The sequence below is a fragment of the Nannobrachium achirus genome (assembly GCF_963921795.1).
Source record: "Nannobrachium achirus genome assembly, chromosome: 8".
Taxonomy (NCBI): domain Eukaryota; kingdom Metazoa; phylum Chordata; class Actinopteri; order Myctophiformes; family Myctophidae; genus Nannobrachium; species Nannobrachium achirus.
In genome coordinates, this window is record NC_137817.1 from 29,922,322 (window position 1) to 29,948,889 (window position 26,568).

The 26,568-nt window shown below is 44.6% G+C and overlaps 1 protein-coding gene across 2 annotated transcripts in view; it reads right to left on the reverse strand.

The window, feature by feature from the left end:
* The window catches only part of cux1b (cut-like homeobox 1b), an 81,528-nt gene that overhangs the window by 14,940 nt on the left and 40,020 nt on the right, over positions 1 to 26,568 (reverse strand). The window contains exons 5-20 of one of the 2 annotated variants that reach the window (XM_080732113.1): positions 24,253 to 24,390; positions 22,255 to 22,378; positions 19,821 to 19,897; positions 19,289 to 19,355; positions 13,822 to 13,870; positions 11,952 to 12,056; positions 11,170 to 11,358; positions 10,896 to 10,954; positions 9,438 to 9,480; positions 9,046 to 9,142; positions 6,574 to 7,368; positions 5,283 to 5,384; positions 4,560 to 5,161; positions 3,299 to 3,446; positions 1,174 to 1,476; positions 371 to 559 (exon numbers count right to left, since the gene is read on the reverse strand). In XM_080732113.1, coding sequence (XP_080588239.1) covers positions 371 to 559; positions 1,174 to 1,476; positions 3,299 to 3,446; positions 4,560 to 5,161; positions 5,283 to 5,384; positions 6,574 to 7,368; positions 9,046 to 9,142; positions 9,438 to 9,480; positions 10,896 to 10,954; positions 11,170 to 11,358; positions 11,952 to 12,056; positions 13,822 to 13,870; positions 19,289 to 19,355; positions 19,821 to 19,897; positions 22,255 to 22,378; positions 24,253 to 24,390 — 3,087 coding nt within the window. The remainder of the gene's footprint in view (positions 1 to 370; positions 560 to 1,173; positions 1,477 to 3,298; positions 3,447 to 4,559; positions 5,162 to 5,282; positions 5,385 to 6,573; positions 7,369 to 9,045; positions 9,143 to 9,437; positions 9,481 to 10,895; positions 10,955 to 11,169; positions 11,359 to 11,951; positions 12,057 to 13,821; positions 13,871 to 19,288; positions 19,356 to 19,820; positions 19,898 to 22,254; positions 22,379 to 24,252; positions 24,391 to 26,568) is intronic. The other variant, XM_080732114.1, reaches the window with a different exon arrangement.

Genomic DNA, 26,568 nt, shown 5'->3' on the forward strand with positions numbered 1-26,568 from the left:
TTCAGTGGGTGGGGGCATGCGTACAAGACACAATAAGCTCATTCCCAAGATGCGCCACACTCTTTCATGGGCAGATGTGACTTATGGGGGCTAGTAGTGTTACTGTAAATAGTAATAAAGAAATTGCGGTCTAAATTGTGTCTAAAAATACATGCTGTATTTAGCCACTTGTACGCATGCCCCCACGCACTGAAATCAAAATCGATAAAATCACTAAAACGATAGAAAGCAGTAAATGAAAACATTTGAACACTCATCTTTATATTCTACAATCTAAAATATAAACCTGTGTTGTAAAAAAACAAAGTTGTCCTTTAAGTACTTTAGCAAGCTGGGTTGTATTCTCTAATCATTTTGAAGTCACACATACCTTTCTTCTCCAGGCGTTTCATGTCCATGAGTTTCTCCACGCTGTGTGGGTCCTGAAGCCAGAGCTTCATGCGGACGAAGGGCTCCCTGCCCTTCAGGCTGAGCTTGTGCCAGGGTTTGGGCCTGGCCAGCAGGTCTGACACAGAACCCTGGGTCAGACCCAGGATGCTCTCACCAAACAGACGCTGGCCTGGAGAGAGACAGAGAGAGAGAGGTGGTGTAAAGGTCAACACGAAGTACTGATTCAAGAACAGAATAACTGGCACAGTAACTGTAAAATACAGTGACGGAGACACTATGAGAAATGAGTGAACCAAAATATCTAGTATAGGATAGGGCATTCACCAAATATTCAAATATTCGAATATCAAAGTCACTATAAGATGTTGTTCACCGAAATAGAATATTCACTTTTTAAATATATCTATTTCTTCATGGTTTATAAAGCTTGGCTAGATAGGAAGTCATAAAAACCCTGACAAGCACTTGGAATTGTAGGTATTACATTTAATGTGACTCGGTTCCGCAGATAAATATTGTGAAAATAGCAGATCTACATGCTCACAACGCCTCGCGTTGCGAGGCGTTGTGAGCATGTAGATCGCTGTTTTCACAATGTTCGCCTCTTGCTTACTTAATATTTGACAGTTTGGCCAGTCCTGTCGAATATTCGACTATTCCAATACTTTGAGGTCGAATAATTCGAATACTAAAAATCGCTATTCGTGAATGCCCTAGTATAGGATAAAAAAAAGAAAACAACACCCCCCAAAAAAGGATACGCAGAAAATATGAAATCCTTACCGAGGTTGTTGTCGGTCAGCACCTCTTTGACTTTCTTGGTGATGACGTAAGTGTCCAGCTCGGGAGATATGGCCACCATCTCCTGGATGCTGAGGCCCGAGTGGGGAGCGGGTAGCACGGGTTGAGGTAGGGGCGTGCCAGGATGAGACTCCCCACCCGAAGGCTCTTCAAAGTGGGTCTTGAGACCAGAGGACAGAGAGGTGAGTGGATCTCCCGCCAGGCCGTTGATGGACTCCTCCGCCGAGCTCAGGGGGGATTCTGGAGCAGGGCTGCAGCTTGCCGAGGTCTTGGGGGTACCTTCTGCTGCGGAAGACAAAGACAAAGACAAAACAACAAAATGTAATTCAAAAACTCACAACAGCTAACCAAGCATGCCACATGCCTATGATGTTATCTCTTTAGGGCGCGTGGTGATTTTCCGATGGCCTTAAAGTCCGAGAGACTTAAAATCCGAAAGGCTGTTCAACTATGAGAGCAGAGACACACACACAATCACACGCACAAAAACAATCAATCAATCAATCAAAAAAGCCGTAAAAGTAGGCCAAACCAATTAGTGCACAGAGCCACAGCTCGCTAATAACTGACCAGATCTGCTCTCCTCCAACACTCCAAGTTACATTAAACCATAACTTATGGTTCTCACTCTCAGCAAATGTATGATTAAGCCTGTGCATTCTCCATATGTTTCCACCTCAAAATGCTGGATTATAATTCTCCATGTTTCCATCTCAAAAAGCTGGATTATAATTCTCCATGTTTCCATCTCAAAATGCTGGATTATAATGGACCCGACCGGACCCCTCTCTCTCTCTCTGGGTTTGGATCTCCGTGCTGTCGGATTTTCAGGCCGTCGGAATATCAAGATTTAGCCATCTCTTTAAACTAGCTCTCTCTCTGTGTGTGTGTGTGTGTGTGTGTGTGTGTGTGTGTGTGTGTGTGTGTGTGTGTGTGTGTGTGTGTGTGTGTGTGTGTGTGTGTGTGTGTGTGTGTGTGTGTGCGTGCGTGCGCACGTGCGCGCACGCACGCACGCACACGAGTGCAGGGGGGCTCGTACTAATTCATAACAAATTTGCTTCCTATTATACTGCAAATGGACTAAAAGGAGCCGAGGCCTTGAGTTTGTGGAGTGAAAGCCTCTCTTTGGCTCAGCTCTGGCATCCCTTCACCTCCCTCTCTCTGTCTACACAGTAGTTGTACAGCTCAGCAGGCTGGAAGAGAGCAGTCATGAGGAGCTGTCAGTGTACATTAGCTGCTGTTTACACCCCCAGAGAGAAAGAGAGAGGGACTCACACACACACACACACACACACAGAGACACACACACACACACACACATGCATAGCTGCCATCTGGCACCGCAACACTAGCTTGTCTATGACATGACAAACCAGCAGCTTGCTGGCTGACATGGCCACAGCGTTGGGGATGGGGGATGGGGGTAAAGGGAGGAGGGGGTTGCGGGATGGGAAAGCGGATGAGAGGAGGAGGAGAGAGGGGGGGCTGTGTGACATGGTGACAGAGGCGACTAGCCGACAGCCGCGCTCAAAGTATCAGCCAGGGGTTATGTGTATGTTTACGGCTCGCATCAAATCCAACTTTTATCCGCTGCATTCATGCTGGGTATTGGATTGTTCTTTTTCCCTCATAAATACCACCTACATGATGCAAGTCTGACAACTTTTATTCCCCCCGCAATTAAAGCTAATTTATTCATTCATTTGTTCGTTGGAAATTATTCAAGCATATTCTCAAAGGCAATCGGCAGGTAAAATCTATTTTTTTTATTTTGTTAATTAAGTCAGTGTTTCTCCTTGTCAATTAGCATACCAAAGGGAGCATCTGTGTATTTCGGCGTTACAACCTAAGAAGTACACAAGGTTTGAATCACCTTTTATCATAACAAAAAGGTCAAATACAAAAAGAGAAAAATCAAAACAACTTGTGAAATGCTTGAAAATATAGTTCCATGTGTATTGCTGTGTCAAAGTGAGGTGTTTTGGGAAATCATATCAGATTGAAAGTCTTTAATGGTTTGATGGTGTTTTTTATGTGGCTCAGTATTATCCTAGGACATTATGTGCACTTACTAGCAGGTTTGGATGGGATGATTGAGTTTCCCTACCTTGGTTCTGGTTCTGCGCTTGTTGTATGGGAGTGTTTTGTCCCTGGTCTCCGTTGAGCCACATCTGCATGCGGAGGTATGGCTCTCTGCTTCTCTGGTTCAACTTGTTCCATGGTTTGGGCCGAGACAGGCTGTCAGACAAGATTCCCTGAAACCCACATGAACGGCAAAGAGTATAGTTCAGATATTGCTGAAAATAGAGCCATGAGCAAATATGAATACCTAAAGCGCCTTTTCGACTGCAGCTTTAGCACCACACCACACCAGACTACACCACACCACACCGCACCACATAAAAATATCTACATTTTCCATTACACAAAAGTACCCCTATCGGTAAGAAACAAACTGAACCTTTTAACTGTGATTATAATACAATATAACCTTTATTACAAATAGCCTAAATTATAATACACTATATTGGATTATAACTGTGATTATAATACACTACAAAGTATTAATGTATTACTATGATAACTATAATACACTATAATAAATTATAATAGTGGTTATAACACAATAGAATCTATTATCATGTATTACAACTATATCCTGGTGGTCTAAATGAAAAGTCAGTGAGTGATCAGTCATTATGAAGTGTTTGACCCTGTTTGGCCTAGCTCAGACCTACTCTAGATTGGATACTTTTTAGTACCACGTTTAGTACCACTTTCACACCATTCTACCCAGGTCCTTGTAGTGGAAAACCTGGCACAAGTGGGCGGTGTGGTGTGGAGTGGTGTGGAGTTGGGCCAGTGGAAAATGGGCCTAAGTAAACTTTAGTGGTTAGAATTTATCTTATTCTATTGTTATTTATCTTATTCTATTATTTAGATTAGCCCGTCTTTTTTACCCCCTTTTTCTTCCCAATTCAGTCGGCCTACCCAGCCCGTAGGAGTATGTGCAATCACCAATATCACCCTACATGTCCGGCTTCCCTCTCCTGAACATGGGCCAATTGTGTTCGCATAGACACCCGAAAAAGCTGGATGCACCACGGTGGAATCGAAAAACCCACAGTCTCTGTGGTGGTGGGCAGGGACCTTACCACTGCGCCACCAGAACGCTGCATGCTTGTTTTTTACAGTAAAGTCAAGCTTTCTTGTGTAAAGGGCCATTCACACTGAGCACTACAACTATAACTATGAAAATATAAAAAAAAAGATCGTTGTAAGCCAAGTGGATGGTAGTGTTCACACCAACTATAAAAATATACAATGGTGAACAATTTAGTTATTTTATAGCTCGGCCCTCTGCTCACCTCCTTGGAATCCTCCGGGGTGTGGTTCTCCTCACGTTCTCCTGCGCTGGTGTGCATGGGTATCGTTCTGCGGGGCTCCTGGTGCATGTTGCTCCACCACTGCTCCCTCCAGTGACCCACTCCGCCACCCGAACGGGCCGACCCCTCGGAGCTCCGACCCAGCCTCAGAGTGCCGTCGGAGTACTCCATCCCGGACGCCGGCCTGCCTTCTCTTTTCACACCGGAGCTGAAGTCCAGGATGGGTGATGGGGATGAGGGCGAGGACTGCAGGAGGGCGGAGGTGTGGGGCTTCTTCAGGGATAGGGCCAAGGGATTGTAAGGGGGAAGCGGGGCAGTGAGCGGCGAACCCAGGAGGTCCCTCTGGGAGAAGGTTGATGAGGACAAGGAGGACGAGGAGGATGTTTTGAGGAGGGGCTCCAGGGACGCATGCTGGGCCTCCATCTCTCTGCGAGCCTGCTCCAGAATGGAACGGATTGCTTCATCCGAACCGCTGCCCATTACCCCTCCTCCTCCGCCTCCTCCTCCGCCACCTCCACCCATAACCCCACCACCGCCTGCGCCTCCTTTAAGTCCTCCATACGAGGAGGGAGTGTGGGACAAGTCTGTTGAGGGAGGAAGAGAATGGCATCATCGGATGCATTGGCCACAACATATCATCTTCAATACTTTGAGAATTATTACTTTTAATTGGTCAAATCGATCAGAGAGAGTACAGCAACTCACCAGCTTTCTGAACCTGCAACTCTCTCTTGGCCTGCTCCAGAATAGACTTAATGGCCTCGTCTGAACCCGACTCTGGGGTGCGGACACGTGCTGTGATGTTTCCTGGAGAGAGGGGAAGAGAGAAAGAGAAAGGGGGAGATGACGTGTCTGGCCAGATGAAAAGGTTGAAAAACTAGCTACTTTGCAGGTAAAGGTAGGACAGCAATAAAGGAATATGGACATAAGATTATTGCAGCACTGCATAGTACAAAGAAAGCATCTCCACTCTCCACCATTGAGCTACACAAGGCAGCTACAGTAAGACCAAAGAGTAGCATCATTTCCCTGGTGCATTTGGATTTCACACATGCACACAAGCTACAGAGTTCATACAGTAAAAAGGCTCCCCGCAGAATAACAACTAGCAATAAACTCCCTAAATACACACGCTGGCTTTCCTTTGACGTAAGCCACTGTGACTGTGGTATGAGCGGTTGCCTTCTAGACACATTTATACTGTAACTGTATGCCTGCGCGCAAATTAATAACACACACACACACACACGCGTATACATTTCACCCCGACACAAACATGCCACACAGACAGAACGTGCTAGAGTCTCTGTGTGTGAAGGGGACAGACCTGTGTGCGAGGTTGTATCAGAGAGGGTTCTCCGCTTCGGAACATCCTGAAACACTCGGCTAAGCTGGGGCTGGCCTGAGCCCTCTGTTAAAAACAATATAAACACACACTATGTTACTGCCTTTGTGTGTTTTTCTCTATAACTAGTCTACATGGCACCAGGTTGTATTCTGTAGTCTACAGTGAGTTAACAAAGAACACGGGCCATCTGACTGTGGCTTTCCAGTCTTTATACACAAATCGTGGTTACTTGGCGGAGTATGCCATGTTGTTTTCAGAGGACACACCACTGAGACCTTCTTCCCTCAGACATGCACTGGTGCATTAACAAAAGCGGGCCCAGTGTAATCGAATCTACCCGTAGTTAACAGTACCCCTGCCTTTCTCCCAGTTCCCATGAGTCAATACTATTGATCTGTGAAAGGTTTCTGTATTGATCACTGATGACTAAGAAAGGCTCTTGGGGGGTCAGTGCGTGACTAGGAACTCACTCAAACACACAGGTGTGGCACAGGATGGGATTTGAGGGAGGAGAAAAGGAAAATAAAAAGCTAGTCTGTATCGACAAGCTAATCAATAGCCTGCCGTACACAGGGCTATAATCACACATGCACGCATACAGGCACACACAGCCCCCATCACCATACACATTAACATGCATGCACTCACCTCTCTGACGTCCCTGGATGCTGCGCAGCGCAAGGATGTTCTGCTCATCGGCCAGGAACTGCCTCATCTTATGGAACGGCTCCTTCCCACGGATGGTGAGCTTGCTCCAGGGTTTGGGCCTGGCCAGAATCTCGCTGACCGAGCCCTGGGACAGTCCAAGCACGTAGTGGCCAAACACACGCTGGCCGATGTTGTGCTTTATCAGGTTCTCCTTCACCTGGCGTGCAATCTCGGAGGTGTCCATGTCCTCACCATCCAAGACGCTGCCAGTGGTGGCGTCAGAGTGGCTGGGAGACGGAGACGGGGCACTGCCCACGGTGCTGCTCCCATTGACAGTAGCTATGTCCGGGCTGGCCGGAGGTGGCTGGGGGCTGCTGGCGGCCAAAGGGACCGCTGCCGAGCCAGAGCCGGGGGTGGAGGTAGGGATGGAGCCGAGGGTGGGTGTGAAGGGGGCAAAGAGCAGCGCACCGCTGGGGATGCCGGACGACTCCTGCAGGGCTTTGGAGTAGAAGGTCTGCAGCAGCTGTCGCTGGAGCAGGGAGCTCAAGGCCATCTTACTGCCCACCAAGGGGAAGGCGGGGGAATAGAAGTCCTGGCCGATGCCCGTTGGGGTGAAGGGGTGCGTTTCGTTGGCCGTGTTGGTGGGATTGAGGGGATCCGTGTGGGCATGAGACAGAGGGAGCTGGGAAGAGGAGGGGAGAGAAGGAAGAGGCGGAGGGGGAGAAGAAGCGGGGTCGCTGGGCATGGTCTCCTCCTTGGGTGTGGACGCTTCTGCCCCTTTCCGCCCGGCTGACCCTACAAGAAAGGTCAAACACACCATGCATTATGGGGGAGTCAACAAAAAAAGGGGTTCGCAAATGAAAACTTAAAAAAAAAGAAAATGTTTTCTCAAAAGTCTTTTCCAAATTAATGATTTCTTTTTTGCTTTCCTTTTTTTTTTTTTTTGCTAACCCCCCCCAGACAATATGCCCATGCATTTGTGATTTGTACCTTTCTTGTAAGGAACAGCCTGGAAGAAAACAAAAGCAAAGAAAACAATAGCCACTCCTCAGGCAGCTATGCCCAGCGGTCAGTCTGTCTCCAGCAGAATGAGGGTAATAGGACATACAGTAGGTAGCAGGAAGGTGATGACTGTCCACAGATAACCAGAGCACACTGCGAGTCCTCTTCCATGCTGCTGCAGTGCATTGCTAGCCATTGCATCATTCCATTGCAAAAGTTACATTACCATAAGTCTTTGGTCAATTCAAAATACAAAAACCACAATTGGAAAAAAGATAATGGCAGAAACCAAACCCAACACAGTTGTTTGAAAATAACAAAAAACGCCCATCTGTTTTCCATGTGGGCAAAACACACATTTATTCCACCAATAATAGAGACCGTACAGCTCTGTTGTCTGAAACCTGATGACAAACACTTTTCCTGAACCGAGTTAGGATAATCAAATTCTTACTGTCACCAGAGTAAATGTAAAATAAACAACAAGTTTCCTGGTAACGGTCTGTGGTAAACATCGCGATGATGTAGGTAATTCAGTCCAGGATAAAAAAATATTATTCTAATGCATAACCAGTTGCCGATTTTACATGATCGAGTTAGACAGTACCCCCCTCCACCTCTTACTGTTAATGTTAATCAATTCATAGCTATTCAACTATTCAAGCCTAAAGCAATTGGCCATGACATTTCAAACTCATAAATGCTGGTGCAAAGTGGAGGAGTGCTCAAGGAGAGGGCATGCTATGGTACGGTATGGTGCCCTCATTTTCATGCACTCCAGCTCTGATGTAGTTCACCATGAACTCCCATTGTGGGGCTTTATAAAGACAACACAGAAGCCTCTTTTTGTTCTGTGAAGCGTGTTAACAAGCAGCAACCGAATATAGCCACAAATACCTTATATTTGTACCACATTGTTGATCAAGGTTTTAAAGTCCTGCAATGAGTTTTAGCGATATTATCAATCATTCTGATAAATATTCCCAGAGAAAGAGAGAATACCTGGCTGTACTCTGACCCTAACATGATCTCAAGGCCTGTCTTTGCAGTCTTACCTTAGTCCTCCTGCAGACATTCACAGAGTGAGGTCGCTGTCGTCAGGGCTATTGTTCTGTCCTTCTGAGTTAAGGCTTTGTGCCAACCCACACAGTGGCCATCCATTATTAAAACATCTAGCCACCACTATATCGCCACTGTTGGGCAGAAACCTTACATGTCCACAACCGTTACTTTTCAGGAAATGGAAAAGAGATCCCGGGTTCCAATCGAGTCAACGTAGTTATTTAGTCACAAGCTCTTCTTAATTAACTTTCGTTAATTAAAATAGCTGATCTATGAGCTCGCAACTCGTTGCAGTGTGACATGTTGTGAGCTTCGGCATTAATTTATGACAAAGCATGAAATAATTAAATAGAGAGACACAAGGTTTCTGCCTGGCAGCAGCGACAGTCAAACCCAGGGCAGACTTACCGCTCAGCTCAGTGTTTGCGATCCGCAGAGAGGCGCTCTCCGACTGAAGACTGCGATTCTTCTCCAGTAGCAGCACCTCCAGGGGTTTGGATGAGTTCTGTGTCCGGTAAAAGAAAAGAAAAAGAAAACACCAGCAGAGAAAGGGGAGATTAAAATTACACCTTATGTAACATGCTCCCCTGCAACTGACAGGCGTATTTGTGTGCCTCTGCAGCTGTGCTATTCCCTTGTGTTTTGTTGTGCCTTGAATTACATTTTCTTATTGTCTCATTGTGTTGTCAGGTTTGAAAGGTACTTTCAAATGCAGTTTTATTATTACAACTACTACTACACCGTCTGTGCTGTATATTAACCCTGATCTATAGACAGTTCATTCGTTCTGCAGATTTTACCTGTGCTGAGTCCGAAGGCCCAAACTCCATAGACTTGAGGATACTGTGAGGGTGAAGGGAAATACACTTTGCATTAACATATGTATAAAGACACAGACATTGCTGGTTTGTTTGAGAGTGTGACAGATGGGGAGAAAGAAAAGAGACCTATACTATCTATGCATAACAACAGTGACACACACACACACACACACGCGCGCGCGCGCGCACACACACACACACACACACACACACAAACAGTAAGAACCAGTAAGACTCCCTAATCGGGAGATAAGCGACCGTAGGTCACTTATCTCCACAAATAGGGCAAAAATTTGTTTTTCCAAAATCTTCCTGAGCCATGTTGATGACATGAGTGTAGACATACTGTGTAGTGATTTTCGTGATTTTAGGGCAACATCTGTAGGAGCAGTGTCCAAAAATGTGTTTTTAAAAATCGGCCTGAAGGTGGCGCTATATGGGACAGATTCATGTTGATGGGATGAGTGGAGACATATTGTGTAGCAATTTGCGTGATTTTAGGGCCAAAACTGTAGGAGTAGTGGGCAAAAATGTGTTGTGAAAATCGGCCTGAAGGTGGCGCTAGAAGAGGGCCATGTGAGAAATGAGGGGTGGGGTCTCCGAGTTGCCTTGGCGGACGAATAGGTACCGGCCGCGGCTCTCCCGGACGCTCCTAGGCCGAGTTACGGCATTTTATGTGAGCTGCAGTGGAGGGGGTCCTCCACTGGGGGCGTCACCACTTTTGCATCCGTTCTGGAGCACCAGGAGTGGGTGGTCCCCAGGAATTCCCCGTGAGCAGCCCCGTTGGGGTGGTCATTTGGTAATTTTTGCACATGTGCTCATTTTTTACACTTGGGGGTCCCCGAGGGAGCTGGGGGTCCCTGGAGCTCCGGGGGTCCTTGGAGGTTGTAGTTTGGCAGGTAAGGAGTGTGTGTGCAAAATCTGGCATGGATCGGGGCAACGGTTGCGGAGATATGAGCAGGGCAAAAGTGTGACGTCTGACGTGTGACGGACTGACTGACGGACGCACGGACACCTGGTGGAGCTTTCTGTAGTAAGTGCGACCTACGGTCGCAATGAATCACAGCAGAAGTAGAGTTAAGAGTAAAGGCCTGTCCACACCAAGCACAAACATGTAACTATATCGTTGTTATACTGTCGCTGTTATAGTTGCGGTGTGGAGTCAAGAACCAGACCAAAAGGATGAAAACACTGAACTTATGGGGCAACGGCATGAGTAAAGACAAAATGAACATTTGAATGAATGAATATACCGTACACATCTATTTAAGTCTCACACAATAAGTACAGAGAGGCTTCTGCTCGAACATTAAACATTAAAAACAGAAAAAGCTTGCATTAAATAGATCACTGCCAGGAACCCCCCCCCCCCCCCCCCCCCACACACACACACACACACCCCCAAACAGGCACTTATCAGCATGTGAGCATCATTACCTCAACTCCTTCTTCACCTCGTCATAATCAGCCTGCTTCTGCAGTTTATCCTCCAGTTCCTGCAATGAGCCATGAAATGTCATGTAACTTCACTCAAAGATTCATAGATTCCAGTGACTTCAATCAAAATGTAAAAGGAATCACTGATGTGATCCGGGACAGGGGATATAGGCAGGAAAACAATGGTAATCTCCAATAAAAAATGAACGGATGTTTGTCTCCAAAATCTGAAATCAAAACAAATCAAATCGCCAAATTCCATGCCGGTTTTTACCTTGAGAATGGCAGTCTTTGTGCTGAGCTGCTGCTCCAGTTGTGTGATTTGTGAGCTGGAGGACTCTCTGAGTTTGGTCAGGCTGGCCTGCAGTCTCTGGACATCCTCCACCAGCTGGGCGGTCTCCCTGTCTTTGGCCCCTAGCTCCGCCTCCAGACTGGAGCGGGACACCCCCTCCACCGCCTGCTCCTATAGGCCAGGACAACAAGGCACTTCAAGCTATTGTTGGCTTATCCATTGCTATAAGGTCAATACAGCCATACAGGCGATCAATGAGCCAATCATATTCTTGAGTCAGATCAGCGAATCAATAAAGCTAGCCACTGCACTCAGAAAATAACGACGGCTAATCAATATGTCATTGATCATCTCAAAGTCCTGCACCTCCTATATGGATCAATGAATGGGCAATCAATCACAAGCATCTGCCAATCAGCTGATCAATAAACTGATCAATCGATAAGGCAATCAAGCGCCCCTCCCCTCAACCACCCAGCTCCTGCCGGGCCTAAGTAATCAATAGTAACAATCAATGAGCCAATCACGTACTACTACCTCTGGCTCTTGCCGGATACCATTACAGTAGTCAACCAATCAATGAATCAATCAATGGTCCCCTGGATGACCTTAAACATCAAACAGATGGGGCAATCAATAAAGCATTGTTTTAATCAACTTATCTGTTCCTGCACCTGGCTAAACCAAGCAAAAACACTCCCCCATCAATCATTACTTGGACATCAGCTGACCAGCTTATCAATGAGTCAATGGAAACATGGTACCGTGTCTGGGTCGGCCTGGATGTGGCTGGCTTGCTGCAGGGATTGGTTGGTCAAGGACAGCTGCTCTCTCAGTGAATCTGCCTCCCTTTGGGCTACCTCTGCTCTCTGGAAGGAGGGAATGAAAAAAAAGGAAAGAATATTCAGAGGAGAGTTAACCACCCAAGTCCTATTTTAGACTTCGTCACACAATGGTGTAGTGTAAGGGAAATAGCCGATCTACGAGCTCAGTCAGCTCACAATGCGCCATGGTGCGTTATGAGCTTGTAGCTCTGTTATTTTCGCTAGCCTATAAAAGCTGAGAGGCTGGGATGAAAGCATTTAATACTTAAAAGTCCACGTCCAAGCAGTAGCGATGCTGTTGGGACTGATGGGAGATGTTGCCAACTTTCTTTTGTTAAGAGTTACAGGGAGCTGTGGCCAAAGTATTCCTAATTGCAACCATATTGAAGCTTATTGAGTGGGTTGGAGTACAGCTTGCTAGTCAAAAAAATAAAAACAACAACCCTGTTTTCCATTTTCTCCTAATAAAAGCATTATAAAAAGTCTGTGTGACCCAACTGGAGGGCATGCTGTCATCCTGAGTAAACTTCACAATAGTGTGTGTGTGTGTGTGTGTGTGTGTGTGTGTGTGTGTGTGTGTGTGTGTGTGTGTGTGTGTGTGTGTGTGTGTGTGTGTGTGTGTGTGGTATTATAGTCTAACCTTTAGGCCAACATTAGCATTGCATGTCTATGTTGCCCCTTCAGCCACAAATGCTACTCTTTGGCTAATAATGAAATTTAACAACAATGACATTAACAGATACCACAGGAGTATTTCCAACTGCAGAGTCTATATAGGCTGGAGGGGTTGGGTATGTGTCAAACCAGCAAGTCAAGCCAGTAGCACCCCTACAGCGATAATCATTATTTATAAATGCAAGCTACACTTCTCCCATTCTGTATGGATAACAACAACTATTGGCCATGTTTATATTATCATCTGCTCTTAACTCATTATGGCGATGCTGCCAATAGTGATTTTCATGTGAACACCTTAACCTGATTATCTTAATCAAATCATAATGGGGGGTCTATGTAACCTTGCTGAGATATCATGGAGAGAGTTGACCCAGATTTAGTGGTGGTATGCTCGTTAACAAAAAACAACAATATGGCAGTGTAGTAGTAGTGAAAACCAGCATGTTTTAACTGTGAAACTATCTTCAACATAGGACATTGAAATGATCAAAACCAAAAGTTATTTTGTCATTTGCTGTTTTAGCTCTGCCATTATTAGAGTCACACATCATAGCCATCTGTAGCTTAAATACTTTAAATACAGAACTGTATAATCTGGGTTACATAGGGTCACTGTTACTTTCTCACCATAAACTGAATTTGAAGCAAACGGTGATGTACCCATATCCAAATACTAGGCAGTTTAAGCTACTAGGCAGTTTAAGCTTGGTGATTTTCAGGACGGCAATGCCAGGCGGAGTACGGCTGCTATGATATAATCGCCGTAGCAGTCAAAATCGTTGAGCAAACAGCCGTCGGCGATGGGGTCCCACCCCTTTTACTGAACGCCTTGGTTCCCATGGTGACGCGTCTATACAGCAGACGTTTTAGGCGCAACATGCAAAGGGAGCTTCTGGCGTAGTACAGGCGGCTGCGACGGCGGCAGGTTGATCTATCGAGCGCTGATCATTTCCGGTTACCGTTGCCATCTGCCGTAGCCGTCATTTGCTTAAAGTCGCTAATATTTTATAATAAGTACTGCCTAAAGACTACATATAAGACGACTTTAAATTGGCCCAATGAGGAGGCACACTTTTAATGGTGCCATGCAATAAGCCAGTCTGAGGATGATTCAAAGAGGTGTAGCCTTTACCTGATTGGCTCTCTCCAGGTCTGTCATCACCATCTCGATCTCATCGGCCCTAAGGAGGAGGAGGAAGTACATGTATCACACCCATGTGCAGGACAGAGTATATGACGATCAGTGGTGTAAAGTAACCAAGTATTTTTCTCCACTACAATTGTTTGAAAACTTTGGTTACTAGTTACTTTGTCGACTTGGATTATTATTACAAAACATACATTCACCACTTCAGCCCTACAGTATATACATCGATCTACAAGCTCACAATGCATCACGATTCCACGCACTGTGAGCTTGTAGATCTGCTATTTTCAAGTATCAATACATTGCCGTATTGATACTTTTTCTTGAGTAAAATATCTGAGTACTTCTTCCACCACTGATGACAAAGCTTAATCAACACCAATGTACAACGCACAATATGTCCCATTCTAAAACGTACAGATGTAAAAATAGCAGATAAGAGATTCTCTTCGAGGCGGGTACATTGTGGTGGGGTCACTGTGTGTGTTATGTGTGTGTCCATATAGAACACATGAGCAACATGCGTGTGCCGTGCTGTAATGCACGACCAATGCCGTGTCCATTAAGCTCTCGTCTAAATTTCACCTTAATCCTTTGATTGTGAACTCTGTAACCCTAGCAGCTTGTATGTGTGCATGCATACAACCGTTTGGTGCGTGCGTGTGTGTGAATATGTGTGTGAGTGTGCGTGCGCGTTTACACATGTAAGCCCCTAAACCCGGGCCACACTAAAACAGAGGGATTACACTAATAGAGCTCTAAGTCCTAATACAGCAGACTAATCTGCTATGAAGCTGTGTGATTGTGTCTGACTAATGGTCTGAATGGGGGCCATGGTTCACCTCTCGCCCACTGGATGTCAGAGAGCGAGGACACATTCCCCGTAATACCCCATTTACCGGTCTTGAGGAAAACAATTTTAATAACACTCTTTCATGGATGATATCAACCCGCTGTTCAAATGATGTAGATAGGTAGTGTGGTGACAAGACAACAATATACAGTAGGTGCACTGCACGCACGTGCACACACTTTTTTAATTTTAATTGCACACATTTAATTGTAGGTTCTACAGCACAAACTTTCTAATTACCTCAATTATGATGCCCTATCTGTTAATTAATTGTTCGTGCGCATGTTAGCATAAATATAGAATGCTTGTAACAATGTGTGAGGGAGAATTTAATAGACATTATAATAAAAGCAAACAATGTGAAAAGATGTATTAAAAATGCTAATAAAACAACATGGGTGGCATCGCGCGCAAGTGGGGCAAGAATACAGCCTGTGTGTGTGTGTGTGTGTGTGTGTGTGTGTGTGTGTGTGTGTGTGTGTGTGTGTGTGTGTGTGTGTGTGTGTGCAGGCATGCGTACCATATCTTCATTGCTGTTACTTAGAATGCTGATTAAACCTTATGGCTATAGTGTCTAGTGAGAACGTATGGTGTCCATTAAGATCTTTAGATTTTTCATTTCATTGTAATCTTTTGATAGTGAACCCACACAGGCTTTGTATGTGTCATTGCGTGAAAAATAAAAGAGTATTCTCTGTCCCATCGGCATATGAGCGCAACTGATTTGAATGTTTAACAAAACAGACACGGTTGATATTAGGTCAACACTGTGCCATGGGCAATGCAGCAAAAAAGAATCAGATGTGGGTGGGAGGGCTTTTCACTCTCTGCTTTTTATTCCTTCCTGAACATTTGAAAGGATCGACTATGCATTTAAGAGGCACAATAGCAGACGACCTCAGCAGCTTTTATCCCGTCTTAAACCGTAGTGTGCGGGACGTACCCGTGCACATGCGCGCACATTTAAGGTCAGAGAGAGAACAAGCCAGAAAAGCCAGTAATGGAGAGTGTTATGGGTAGTAATGCAACCCAAATACACCACTGCTCCATTCCAAATGTGATCATCATTTAATCAAAGTACAGATGTACAAAGTCGTCTTAAATAACCTTTGGATTTGGCTGTGTTTGGGAATTATAAAGGCAAAGTGGTCTAACCAAAGCAGATCACAGGCAAAGGATTTTCTGGGTATCGTGATACAGTCAGTTGACTGTCAGAACAGTATCTATGCGTGGCACTGCCAACGGAACAATCCATCAAAGCCTAGGAATGTTTGAGGGACAATTCTACATCTTGCTTGGCATTGTGTTTTGCCATTAGAAGGTGAAGATAAAACTATGCCCAGAGCAGCCACAGGGAGGAGCCAGAGAGGACGACGGAGCAGAATTCAATGAAAACACACACACACACACACACACACACACACACACACACACACACACACACACACACACACACACACACACACACACACACACACACACACACACACACACACACACACACACACACACACACACACACACACACACACACACACACACACACACACACACAGTACTGTAGGACTTCTGAAACAAGCTCACAGCCTATTAAGCCCATACTGTATGTCCTCCTTCTCAGCCAGAGCCTTTCATCTCTTATCTTCTTCTCTATGACTCCTTTTTGCTGTTCTCGTTCTACCTCTATCCCTTACCTTCAACTTGTTTCTTCCTGTCGCCCTACAATTTTTCCCCTTCATTTTAGGCCTTTCATCTTTCCACCATCACCATCCAACATCTCTCCCTTCTCTCTCTCTCTCTCTGCTCCTCAGCCTTCATCCTCGGTGCCAGCAGGATATCCAGCCTGATTTAGATTTTCATTTCCCCCCTCTATCACACTCTTATCCCCTCTTCCTCACTCAAGCCTCCAGCCCCCTGCTTGCTTTCTACCCTCCAGCTTTCATCACTCCGTCCCTTTTCTTTCTATAGCTTTCTCCACATTGCTTTTTCACAGTATGTTACCGTGGGGATTTGAAGGAGGCTTAAAAAAGCACCAGTGTGTGTGTGTGTGTGTGTGTGTGTGTGTGTGTGTCTGACATTTGTGTGTCAGAGATGGACACAGGGAAGGCATGCCAGAACACTGGCCCTTGCTCTTTATCCACGACTACATCGCATTCCCAAAACGCTATGCTTTTGTGCACGCCTATAGATGCCGAGGAACACAGATAAAACACACATGTGCATGTGTGCGCAGACTGTGTGTGCACACATCCAGCGCACGCGTGCACAGAGACTCCTACATGCCTGCATGCACAGGCAGCATCCTGCGAGGGTGTCGATCGATAGATCATTAATCTTTAACAGGAACTAAACGGGGTAAAACCCGTCCGGCCAAACCCTCGCAGCGCCAGTAGAGCTACGTCTGCAGGCCCACCGCTTCACCGCAGGCACTACAACATCGACCAAATTCTACAAGATTGTGTATGTTGTGTGTGTGTGTGTGTGTGTGTGTGTGTGTGTATGTGTGTGTGTGTGTGTGTGTGTGTGTGTGTGTGTGTGTGTGTGTGTGTGTGTGTGTGTGTGTGTGTGTGTGTGTCTGCATGTACTTTAAAAGGCAGATTACCCAAATGCAGCAAGAGGATGGCAGGGAGGATTTGTCAGACAATGCTTATCCTCAGCGTCGATGTGGCGACTTAAGTTCTGTGTACAATTTAGGCGACGCTTTTGAGGCGAGTGCAGAGTGTCTGGATGCAGTGTGCACTGCGGTGTGTGTGTGTGTGTGTGTGTGTGTGTGTGTGTGTGTGTGTGTGTGTGTGTGTGTGTTTATATAGGCTATATGTCAGGGAAAATGTGGCCAATGTTCTGCATGTCTGCTTTTGTAGCAAAAAAAAAAGGATTCCAAGGGTTAAAGTCATGTTCAGCCAAACACTGGCGATTTGCTCAACCAAGCAGTAAACGGGGGAAGGACTCCAAGGACTGGGAGGGTGCCGGGTTAGGAAGGTTTGTGTGTACTTTAAAGCGTTGCATTAAAATTTCAGATCACAGCACGCCACATAGTCAAGGACCCTGACTGCCTCAGGCCTGTGCGTGAGTGCGCACATCCGTGTCTGCACACATGTGTGTGTGAGGGCATGTGTTTATTAGCTGCTTCAAGAAGAGCGGCTTCTGTGATATGCGTGCTTTCCAAAGACATTTGCTTTCCAGTGAAATAAAAATGAACAGACAGAGAAGGAGAAGGTAAGGAGTGGGTTTGAACAAAATCAGACATAACAAGAGGAATACACAAGAGCACTGTCAGAATGTAAGGGTCAATCTTTACACACTCAAGAGTAAAATTAACACAAAGAATGTGACTGTGTAGCCGGGAAAGAGGATGGCGACGGGGCTCTCAGACAAACCATGTATCCAATCGATAAGAGCCCTCACACCACATGCAGGATGTTATACAGCCCCCCCCCCCCAACCACACACACACACACACACACACACACACACACACACACACACACACACACACACACACACACACACACACACACACACACACACACACACACACACACACACACACACACACACACACACACACTCAAGCGCATAAAACAAGGCAGGTAAAAGGGACAAAATGAGGGAGGTAGGAAGGTGAAAAAAGTGGATTCTGAGAAAAGAGTGAAATAGATCGATCTGTTTTGTAACGGTTAATCAATGCAACAACTCAGTTAATGGACAGGCATAGTGAGTGTGTTGGAGGATGGCTTGCGAGGGAGAGGAGAGGGGGTGTAAAAGCCAAGTTGACACTCAGCCATACTTTGTCAGACCCGGGCCATCATGACTAAGATAACCTTACATGGTTATGTAAGCATATTCCATAATACTGTCCTGAATATAAAAAAATGCAATGCCTCCTCAAAAAACGGACACAGCAATCCATTTAGTCGAGAACATCAATTCCTAATAAACGCGCTGTGAAACTCCTTGCTCTTGCTGCTCAGGATGAAGTTGAACTGGGTTCTGTTGAAGCTGTGGATCGAACATGATTCTTTTTATTGGCCTTGGGGATCTGAGGGAAGGAGGAGTGTGAACGTTGCTAAGTGCCACTTCACAGTGTGGAGTGGTGACATGGAAAAGCTTCTGTTCTCATCCTCACAGACTACCATAGATCAATGTCAATGACTTCTTCCCCAGCTAGACTATCTACGGAAAAGCTACATTATCTGACAAGACATGATCATCAGGAGGAACATTTTTGGTTTAAGACTCAAAATCTAAATAAAAGTCACCCTCATGAATCTCTCAAACTCCCCAGTCATTGGAAAGGGCTTTGCGGTACGTAGGGAAAAAAGAAAATCATCCAATGTGACTATTTTGGTGATTAGTGTACTGTAGCTGCAGAGCACAATCCAATCTCCCTCTCTGTATTTACAGTGTGTGGGCAACGCTGGGATTTGGAGGTTGTTTAAGCGCTGTGGGAGACAATCCTGCCGTGGGGGGTTTCCATGGAAGGAGATTCACTAAACAGGATGATTATGTTAGGAGCAGACTATTTGAGAGCCAGAGGGCGCAGAAGTCACCCACACACTCACTCATACAGACGAGACACATCAGCAGGAAAATACGTACTTTGCTGTCGACTCCTCGTCATACTTCGTCTTCAAATCAAAGAGCTCTGCCTGAGTTGTTTCAAGTGCTGTAAAACAAGGGGTGGGTTATTGATTATTTCCCCCCGCTCCTCTCCGGTGCTTTAGCATGTTGCATTATAATCGGACAATAAACCACACCAAATGGAGCCTGTTCCCGTTTCTGCCGTTTCACCACTTTGTGTTTACTCGGTATTGTGGTGTGCTGGTATTTAAGGACTAAGGCCTGGTTCATGGAGGGGTGTTCGCCCTCTCAAAATTACACAATTGCAGATCTGCGACCAGACATTTGGGGGTGGCCTCTGGGTTTGGCCCGTCGAGGACTGGTGCCATGTCTCAAAACAGCAAAATATTACGAGAATTTATGTGACTGGTGCGAGATTATCAAGATTGTCTGTTGATTCCGCACTTTGGTTGATTGAATAGTACAATTTCCCCCCCATAGTACCATCCCAAATACTGGAGTGCTTTATTCTAAAGAACATTAGCCATGACCCGAGCTGTGAGAGAGTTACCTGTCTGTAGGGACTGGGACTTGTGTTCAGTCTCCTGCAACTTGGAGGACATGGAATCCTGGTTCTCCTGGAATTTCCTACAGATACAGACAGATGGTAAAGAATAAACAAATATACATCAGAATGATAAAGACACTGAGTCAGTAGATCTCTGTTTTTTTATGCTCTCTGGAAACTGGAACAGTTCTCCATTTTCCCACCAATTTCTTAAGTGTTTTCCCCTCTAAAAATCCTCCCAACATAACCCACTCCTCATTAAGCAGGCCCATTAGGCAGGAATGTCTGGCCACTGGGGCACACTGCACCCAGAGAGAGAGAGAGAGAGAGAGAGAGAGAGAGAGAGAGAGAGACAGACAGAGAGAGAGAGAAGGAGCGAGGGAGCAAAGGAAACCGAGTGAGAGAGAAAAAGAGAGAGAGAGAGTTGGGGGAGAAGGGGCGAGAGAACCCATAAGGAGGAAATAGATTCTTAGCATATAAAAAGTTAGGCAGGCACTGCTGGGAAATTGCCACTGTGTGTAAAAACATCAATAATGGAACACAAAGATGGTCTTTGAGATGTACTGCAATGCAACAACCCCCCACCACCCCCCATCTCCGCCTCTCCTGTCATCTTTATTTTTCTGTCCGCTAGTACATGCTTTCATGTCTCTCTCTCTCTCTCCCCCACACTGCAGGGTCATGTCTCTCTCTCTCTCCCCCACACTGCAGGGTCAAATGCGGAGGTGCCATCCATTTACTGCCCCTCTCAGACACAGGAAGTCAGTTCTCTGCAGACAGGAAGGGGCCTATAAAACACTGACGTACAGGAAATACAGCTGGACAATTGATATTATACTGTATGTCTGAAAGGGCCGATGAGCTGTAGCATAGCTGGACATTACATAATGAGAGCTTATGTTATGTTAATCCATTTAAAAAGGAAGGGCTCGGGACAGAGATTTGTTGTATTCATCACTAACAGCACTGTTTAAAACATAATAATGACGGTGCAGCTGTTTGTGAGCAACTGTCAAAATCTCTTGTCGTTAGCATCTCTGGCTATTAGCATTCGATCACATAACTAATGCTATGAGGAAGGAGGAGTCATTATGTTGTTTGCCATTTTAAAGCCAACAACACACTTATCTAGTCAAGTTTTAAGCTGTGTCCAAACCTGGAAGGTTCGAGCAACGCCTTGATACCAACGGGAGCCTACGGGACATGATTCTTTTACCAACGTGCACCTGCGCGACCAAAGTGAAGCAATAGAAGCGACTAGAATAGAAGAAATAGCTTCAGGTTTGAACCCAGCTTTAAATGATAATAAACAAATAGTCTCTTCAATTCTGTTCCTGTATTCATTTGCAAGGTAACGACACTGGTAAAGAAAATTGCTTGTAATGATATTAATTTAGTCCGAAAAATTCATGTCAAAAGAATTCATTGCAAAATGGAATACACAATAAGCAGATTTAACCATTTATTGCATAAATGGAATACAGTTAATCTTGGCGTTTAAAGGGCTCCGCGATAGGAGATGCTCCCTGTAATTTTGTGCAAGCTTTTCTGAGCATGCTAAGCAAAATCAGGGAACGCAAGCAATACCCATAGGGATACAATAGCAGAATAATAGAAATACATTGACATGTAACTTAAGTCAAATCACAGTATCTGAGCATAACATTGACATGTAACTTAGTCAAAATCACAGAATTTAAACTTAACAACATTGACCTGTAACTTAATCAGACAATCACAAGTATTTGAGCTTAGCCAGACTGATCGTGCAAAGGTGGAGGCTGGGGTGGAGGAGGCAGCTAGCAGCGAATGATTCCGAAGCTTTGGAAACCAAGCATAGGAAGAGAAAGCAAGCCGTATTTAAAGGAGCCTTCCCTACTGATTGAGAGCTTTGATTGGAGTATGGCAGTCATGTGACGTAATGACCAACAGGTATGATAATGAGGTATGAGAACAGAGCTGACTGACATCTGACTACAGCTGCAGCGACTGGACTCCAATGTCCTGCATAAACTAACGCTGACGCTTCATTCATATAATCACTTATCTACAATGACATTGATTTTCTGATTTGAACATGTAATCAGGGGCTATTGGCAGGGCCAACCCTACAATTTGAAACCAGCAACCTCCAACCCATCATTTACAAATGAACATGAAACAAGATCTGCCTGAGAGTGACCAAAGGGTTTAATTTTCCCCCCAAAAGAAAAAGCATTACTGTGTATAAAAGTGTTCACACACATTACAAATGTGTCATTTATTATTATTATTTATGTCTACTAAAGATCAAATACTGAGAATGATGACGATATGCTGACGACTGACGTATCAAAAGGAACATGGCATCGTCGCACTTTTTTTTACAAACACAAATACATCTAAAGCAGGGGTTCAAATACACGCAACAAGGAACCAAGCACACACACACACATACCTCTCCTTCTCTGCATAGTCGTTGTGTAGCTCCAGCTGTTTCTCCTGAGCCAGGTTCTCCGCCTGGTTCTTCACAGACTGTTCATACTCACGGATCTTCTCCTTCAGGGACTTAATGGTCACCTCTGGTGACAGACACACACAGGACGAGAGAGAGAGAGAGAGAGAGAGAGAGAGGGTGTAGAGTGGAGAAAAAGAGAGTGAGAAATAGCAAATACTATAGCATAGAACAGCGTAGTATATAAACACAGTATAGCTTTCGTGGAAATGACAAATGATAATGCTTTTAAAAAAAGAGGTCATTGACCTTTGCAAAAGCAGTAGTATCCCATACCTCACATTCTCCCTCAGTCAGCATGGCTGGGGGGCCCCGGGCCCCAGTGGCTCCAATGCCTAATCTCTACCTCCTCTACCAGTATATAATATTCAACATCCACTAACGCTAGATATGCTGTATTCATTAGGAGTGCATTAGTGCTGAAACTCCATAACCTGCTGATGGCTGAGCTCTGTATGGGGGCAGTCTGAAATAAATCTAACACATAACTGGGGTAATAAATAGGCCTGGGCACGCGCACGCGTGCGTGTGTGTGTGTGGGGAGGAGAAAGATGTAAGCGAGTAAGACGAAGATGAAGAGCACTGCCGCTTGCTGCCTTTGACTGAGGGCTCTCAACACTTCATTGTGTGTCTGTCTGTGTGTGTGTGTGTGTGTGTGTGTGTGTGTGTGTGTGTGTGTGTGTGTGTGTGTGTGTGTGTGTGTGTGTGTGTGTGGGCGCGCGCATGTGATTTAAACTCCAGTCTTACGGCTCTGACACATAATCAATATAGGAGAGTCCCCTCAGAGCCCTCTTACCCCTTAACTGCTTAACTGAACTTTAAACATTTAGGTTGCGGGGATCAATGGCCCCTGCACTCACACTACATGTGTGCGTGTGCGTGTGTGTGTGTGTGTGTGTGTGTGTGTGTGTGTGCATGTGTGCGTTTAACAGGAGTGGGAGTTCCACAGTGTGTTTTGGGGTTTAAATATCCCCCATCTACTGAGGCAAGGAAGGGGGGATAAAGGATGAGGGAACAGGAAAATCAATGGCAGAATGGAACCCTGCCGCTATCGAGCTGTTCCAATTAACTCACTGCGAGGGGGGCTACAAAACATTCCCCGCTCACTCACTTTTCACTTCTCTTCCCACATCACACCATTTCTGTGGTCCCCTCTCGTCCATCTCATCATTTGTTATATATATTCTTCACAATCACTTTGTTCCCATATTTCTCCAGCCTCGGTTTTTGTCCGTTTAAATTTGTAAACCCAAGTTTCAATATTAAACTTTGACGTCTTGTTTTTGTGTCTTGTAAATGTTTCATACGCTTTGCAAGGTAAGGCATCATAGTAAATGACAGTGCTGCTTTTCACCTTCGGTTACAACAACCAAACAAGGTTTGTTTAAAAGGCTTCTCACATTTCTCTCAGTGACACAGCTATCTTAGAGCAGGGGTCTTCAACATTTTCAGGCCAAGGACCCCTTAGTTGAGAGAGAGATGAATCAGGGACCCCCACAACCTTTCATAGATTCCATATAGTTTGACAGCACAATCAGTGTATTTTGGATTCATGTCAATTTGTGTTTTCAGATATTTAACCACTTAAACCGTCAATACTTAGTAAACTTGACCTTTCACTCTGTACTTGGTCTGCCCTTTTTCTCCTCTACATCAAACCTCTTTGCCGAAAATAGCCGATCTACAAGCTGCGAGGTGTTGTGAGCTTGTAGATCTGCTATTTTTGGCTAAAGTTCTCAGGATATGGACACTAGGGTGTCCATATCACATGTATATAAAAAAGGAGAAAAAAAGTTTCTAATACACAAAAATTTGGAGGACCCCCTGTAGCCTGGACCCCCCGTTGAAGACCCTTGTCTTAGAGACTTTTAAAACCCACTCTGTTTGTTACGATCGTTGCCCCAAAAAAAGACAGTGTGCGCGGTTGTGCGTCATTCTGACCTTGGTTCTTGACTTCGGCGAACTCCTTGTTGTAGTCCTCCAGTGTCTCTCGGAGTTTGGTGTTCTCCGTTTCGATGTCATGCATCCTCTGGAGCTTCAGCTGCAGCTGCTGAGCCAGCTCCAGCACTGGTACCGGGTCTGGGACACAATACAACACGACGCTAAATTACATGAGGCACCATACAGCAGGGTTCCCCAATAGGTGGCCCGCGAGCCATTTGCGGCCCGCGGGGGGCTACTGTCTGGCCCCCACCAACCCCAGTAATAATGGTGGTATAAGAGCAGCAACAGCACTAGTATATCGTCGTTGACACCTCGTATCTCCAAGTTTGTACGTTCTTTCGCAAAGTAAAGCCCTGCTTCATCATTCAAGGCCGTCGCACAAAAGTAGTGAAAACAGCAGATCTACAAGCACACAACGCCTCGCGCTGCGAGGCGTTGTGCGCTTGTAGATCGGCTGTTTTCACAAGTTTAAATAATTTTTTTAATGAAAAATGCAAAACGAACAGTTTTGGACATACAAGATTTTCACCCGACAACGACGATATCTGAACTGTCGCTGGAGTAGCGGGAACGCTACAATACAGTATGCTGACTGTTAGACCAAGGAGCTGGGCGGAAGGATCCCGAAAAAGGTCTCAGAAAACCCTAAATCAAGATTCACAACAATCCACAATCTGTAGGTTCATGCTTTACAATAATATGCTCTATAAGAGAATACCAGAACTCATGAAACTGTCCTTTAAGGCACTGGTTCCCAAACACTGGGTCAGGACCCATTTGTGGGCCACGGACACATTGTTATGGGTCCCTTAATTTTTTGTTTTCCTACATTTTGTTTTTAATAATAATAATTATTATTATTATTTAAAAACATTTATTTAAAAACATTTTCAAAAAACATTCCCCAAAAGCTAAGAATTTCATGAATAAAAAAAATTAAATCAAAGAAGTAATTTCATTAATAAATAAAAGAAAAATCAAAGAAATTCCATAAATTAGAAAACAGACGGTCTACAGAAAAAGTTTGTATATCTACTGTTTTCACTAGTTTGGGTCCCGGGCAAACGTCTAATTTTGCTTTTGGGTCACAAGATAAAAAGTTTGGGAACCACTGGTTTGTTTCAGCTTCAAGCCTTCTTCAGTGTTGTATGAAGTGAATGCTTTACCTCCAGGCTCCTATGCAATCCCTTTAATTGAACATTTAACCAAAACCAAGTATTTACTTACAGCAGATCTATAAATAAGGTTAACTGGTTAAATTTAGGGGTGCACGATTAATGTTGATCTTAAAATGCAATATAAGTATAGAACCTATATCAAAATAATATATCGGTTTTAGCCAATATTTTAGTTTAGAATAATTATGATCATTATGAATGTGAAGCTTTTTCTGATGCTGAAGGCTGAAGATTCAATCAGTGTTTTCTGTGGAAGCTTTCAAAAGGGTCAACAAGGTGGAACATTTTAAAATAAAAATGCTACATTCAAACTCTTGATGTTGGGATATTGGAAAAAATTTCAATACGGTGCATGCCACATTTGAACTTGTTTTTATACAGATATTCAATATTGGTACAATTGGTTATCGACAGAGGTCATCAATGTGTCTGTAGACGGACAAACGTGTCCGTGGCAAATCTTTGATTAATTCATTTTTTACTGCGGCTGACTTGCCAGCTTCCAGCTATTCTTCAGAATAGGTAGGTTCTTTACTTTACTTGTTTATAACCTATTCATAAGAATTTTCATTCTTATCTCAATACATTTAAAATAAAATAAAAAATCCTTTACTCCACTACATTATCATTGGACACCTCGTTACTCAAATAAAAATATAATTGCAAGTCACTCATCATCATTGGATTATCCACACTGTTCAGGTTCTCTCATCAAGACAAGATGCCTGCTGTCCATTGTTGTATACAGATGTATACACTATAGGTTTAAAGTGGTTAAACTGATTTTGATACTATTAAGCAATTTCGCTGGGGACCCCCTGGAACCCCCTAAAGGACCCCCTTGGAGTCCCCAGACCCCACTTTGAGAACCAGTGGCCTATGGTGCCAGTACACCCAGAAACGCCACTTCTGAGAGCCATTCAAAAAAAAAAAAATCAAACCTTGGTTCGAAGTGGAGCCGTGAATTTGAGCACTTGCAGATCTATGTTTTTGATTCTATGTGTTCTAGATCTATGAATTCTATGTGTTCTAGAACTATAAATTCTATGTGCAAATTAATCGCATATTTCTTATCTGTTCTAAATCTACCTTAAACAGATATTACTACTCATAACATGGGAGTAGACAAATACTT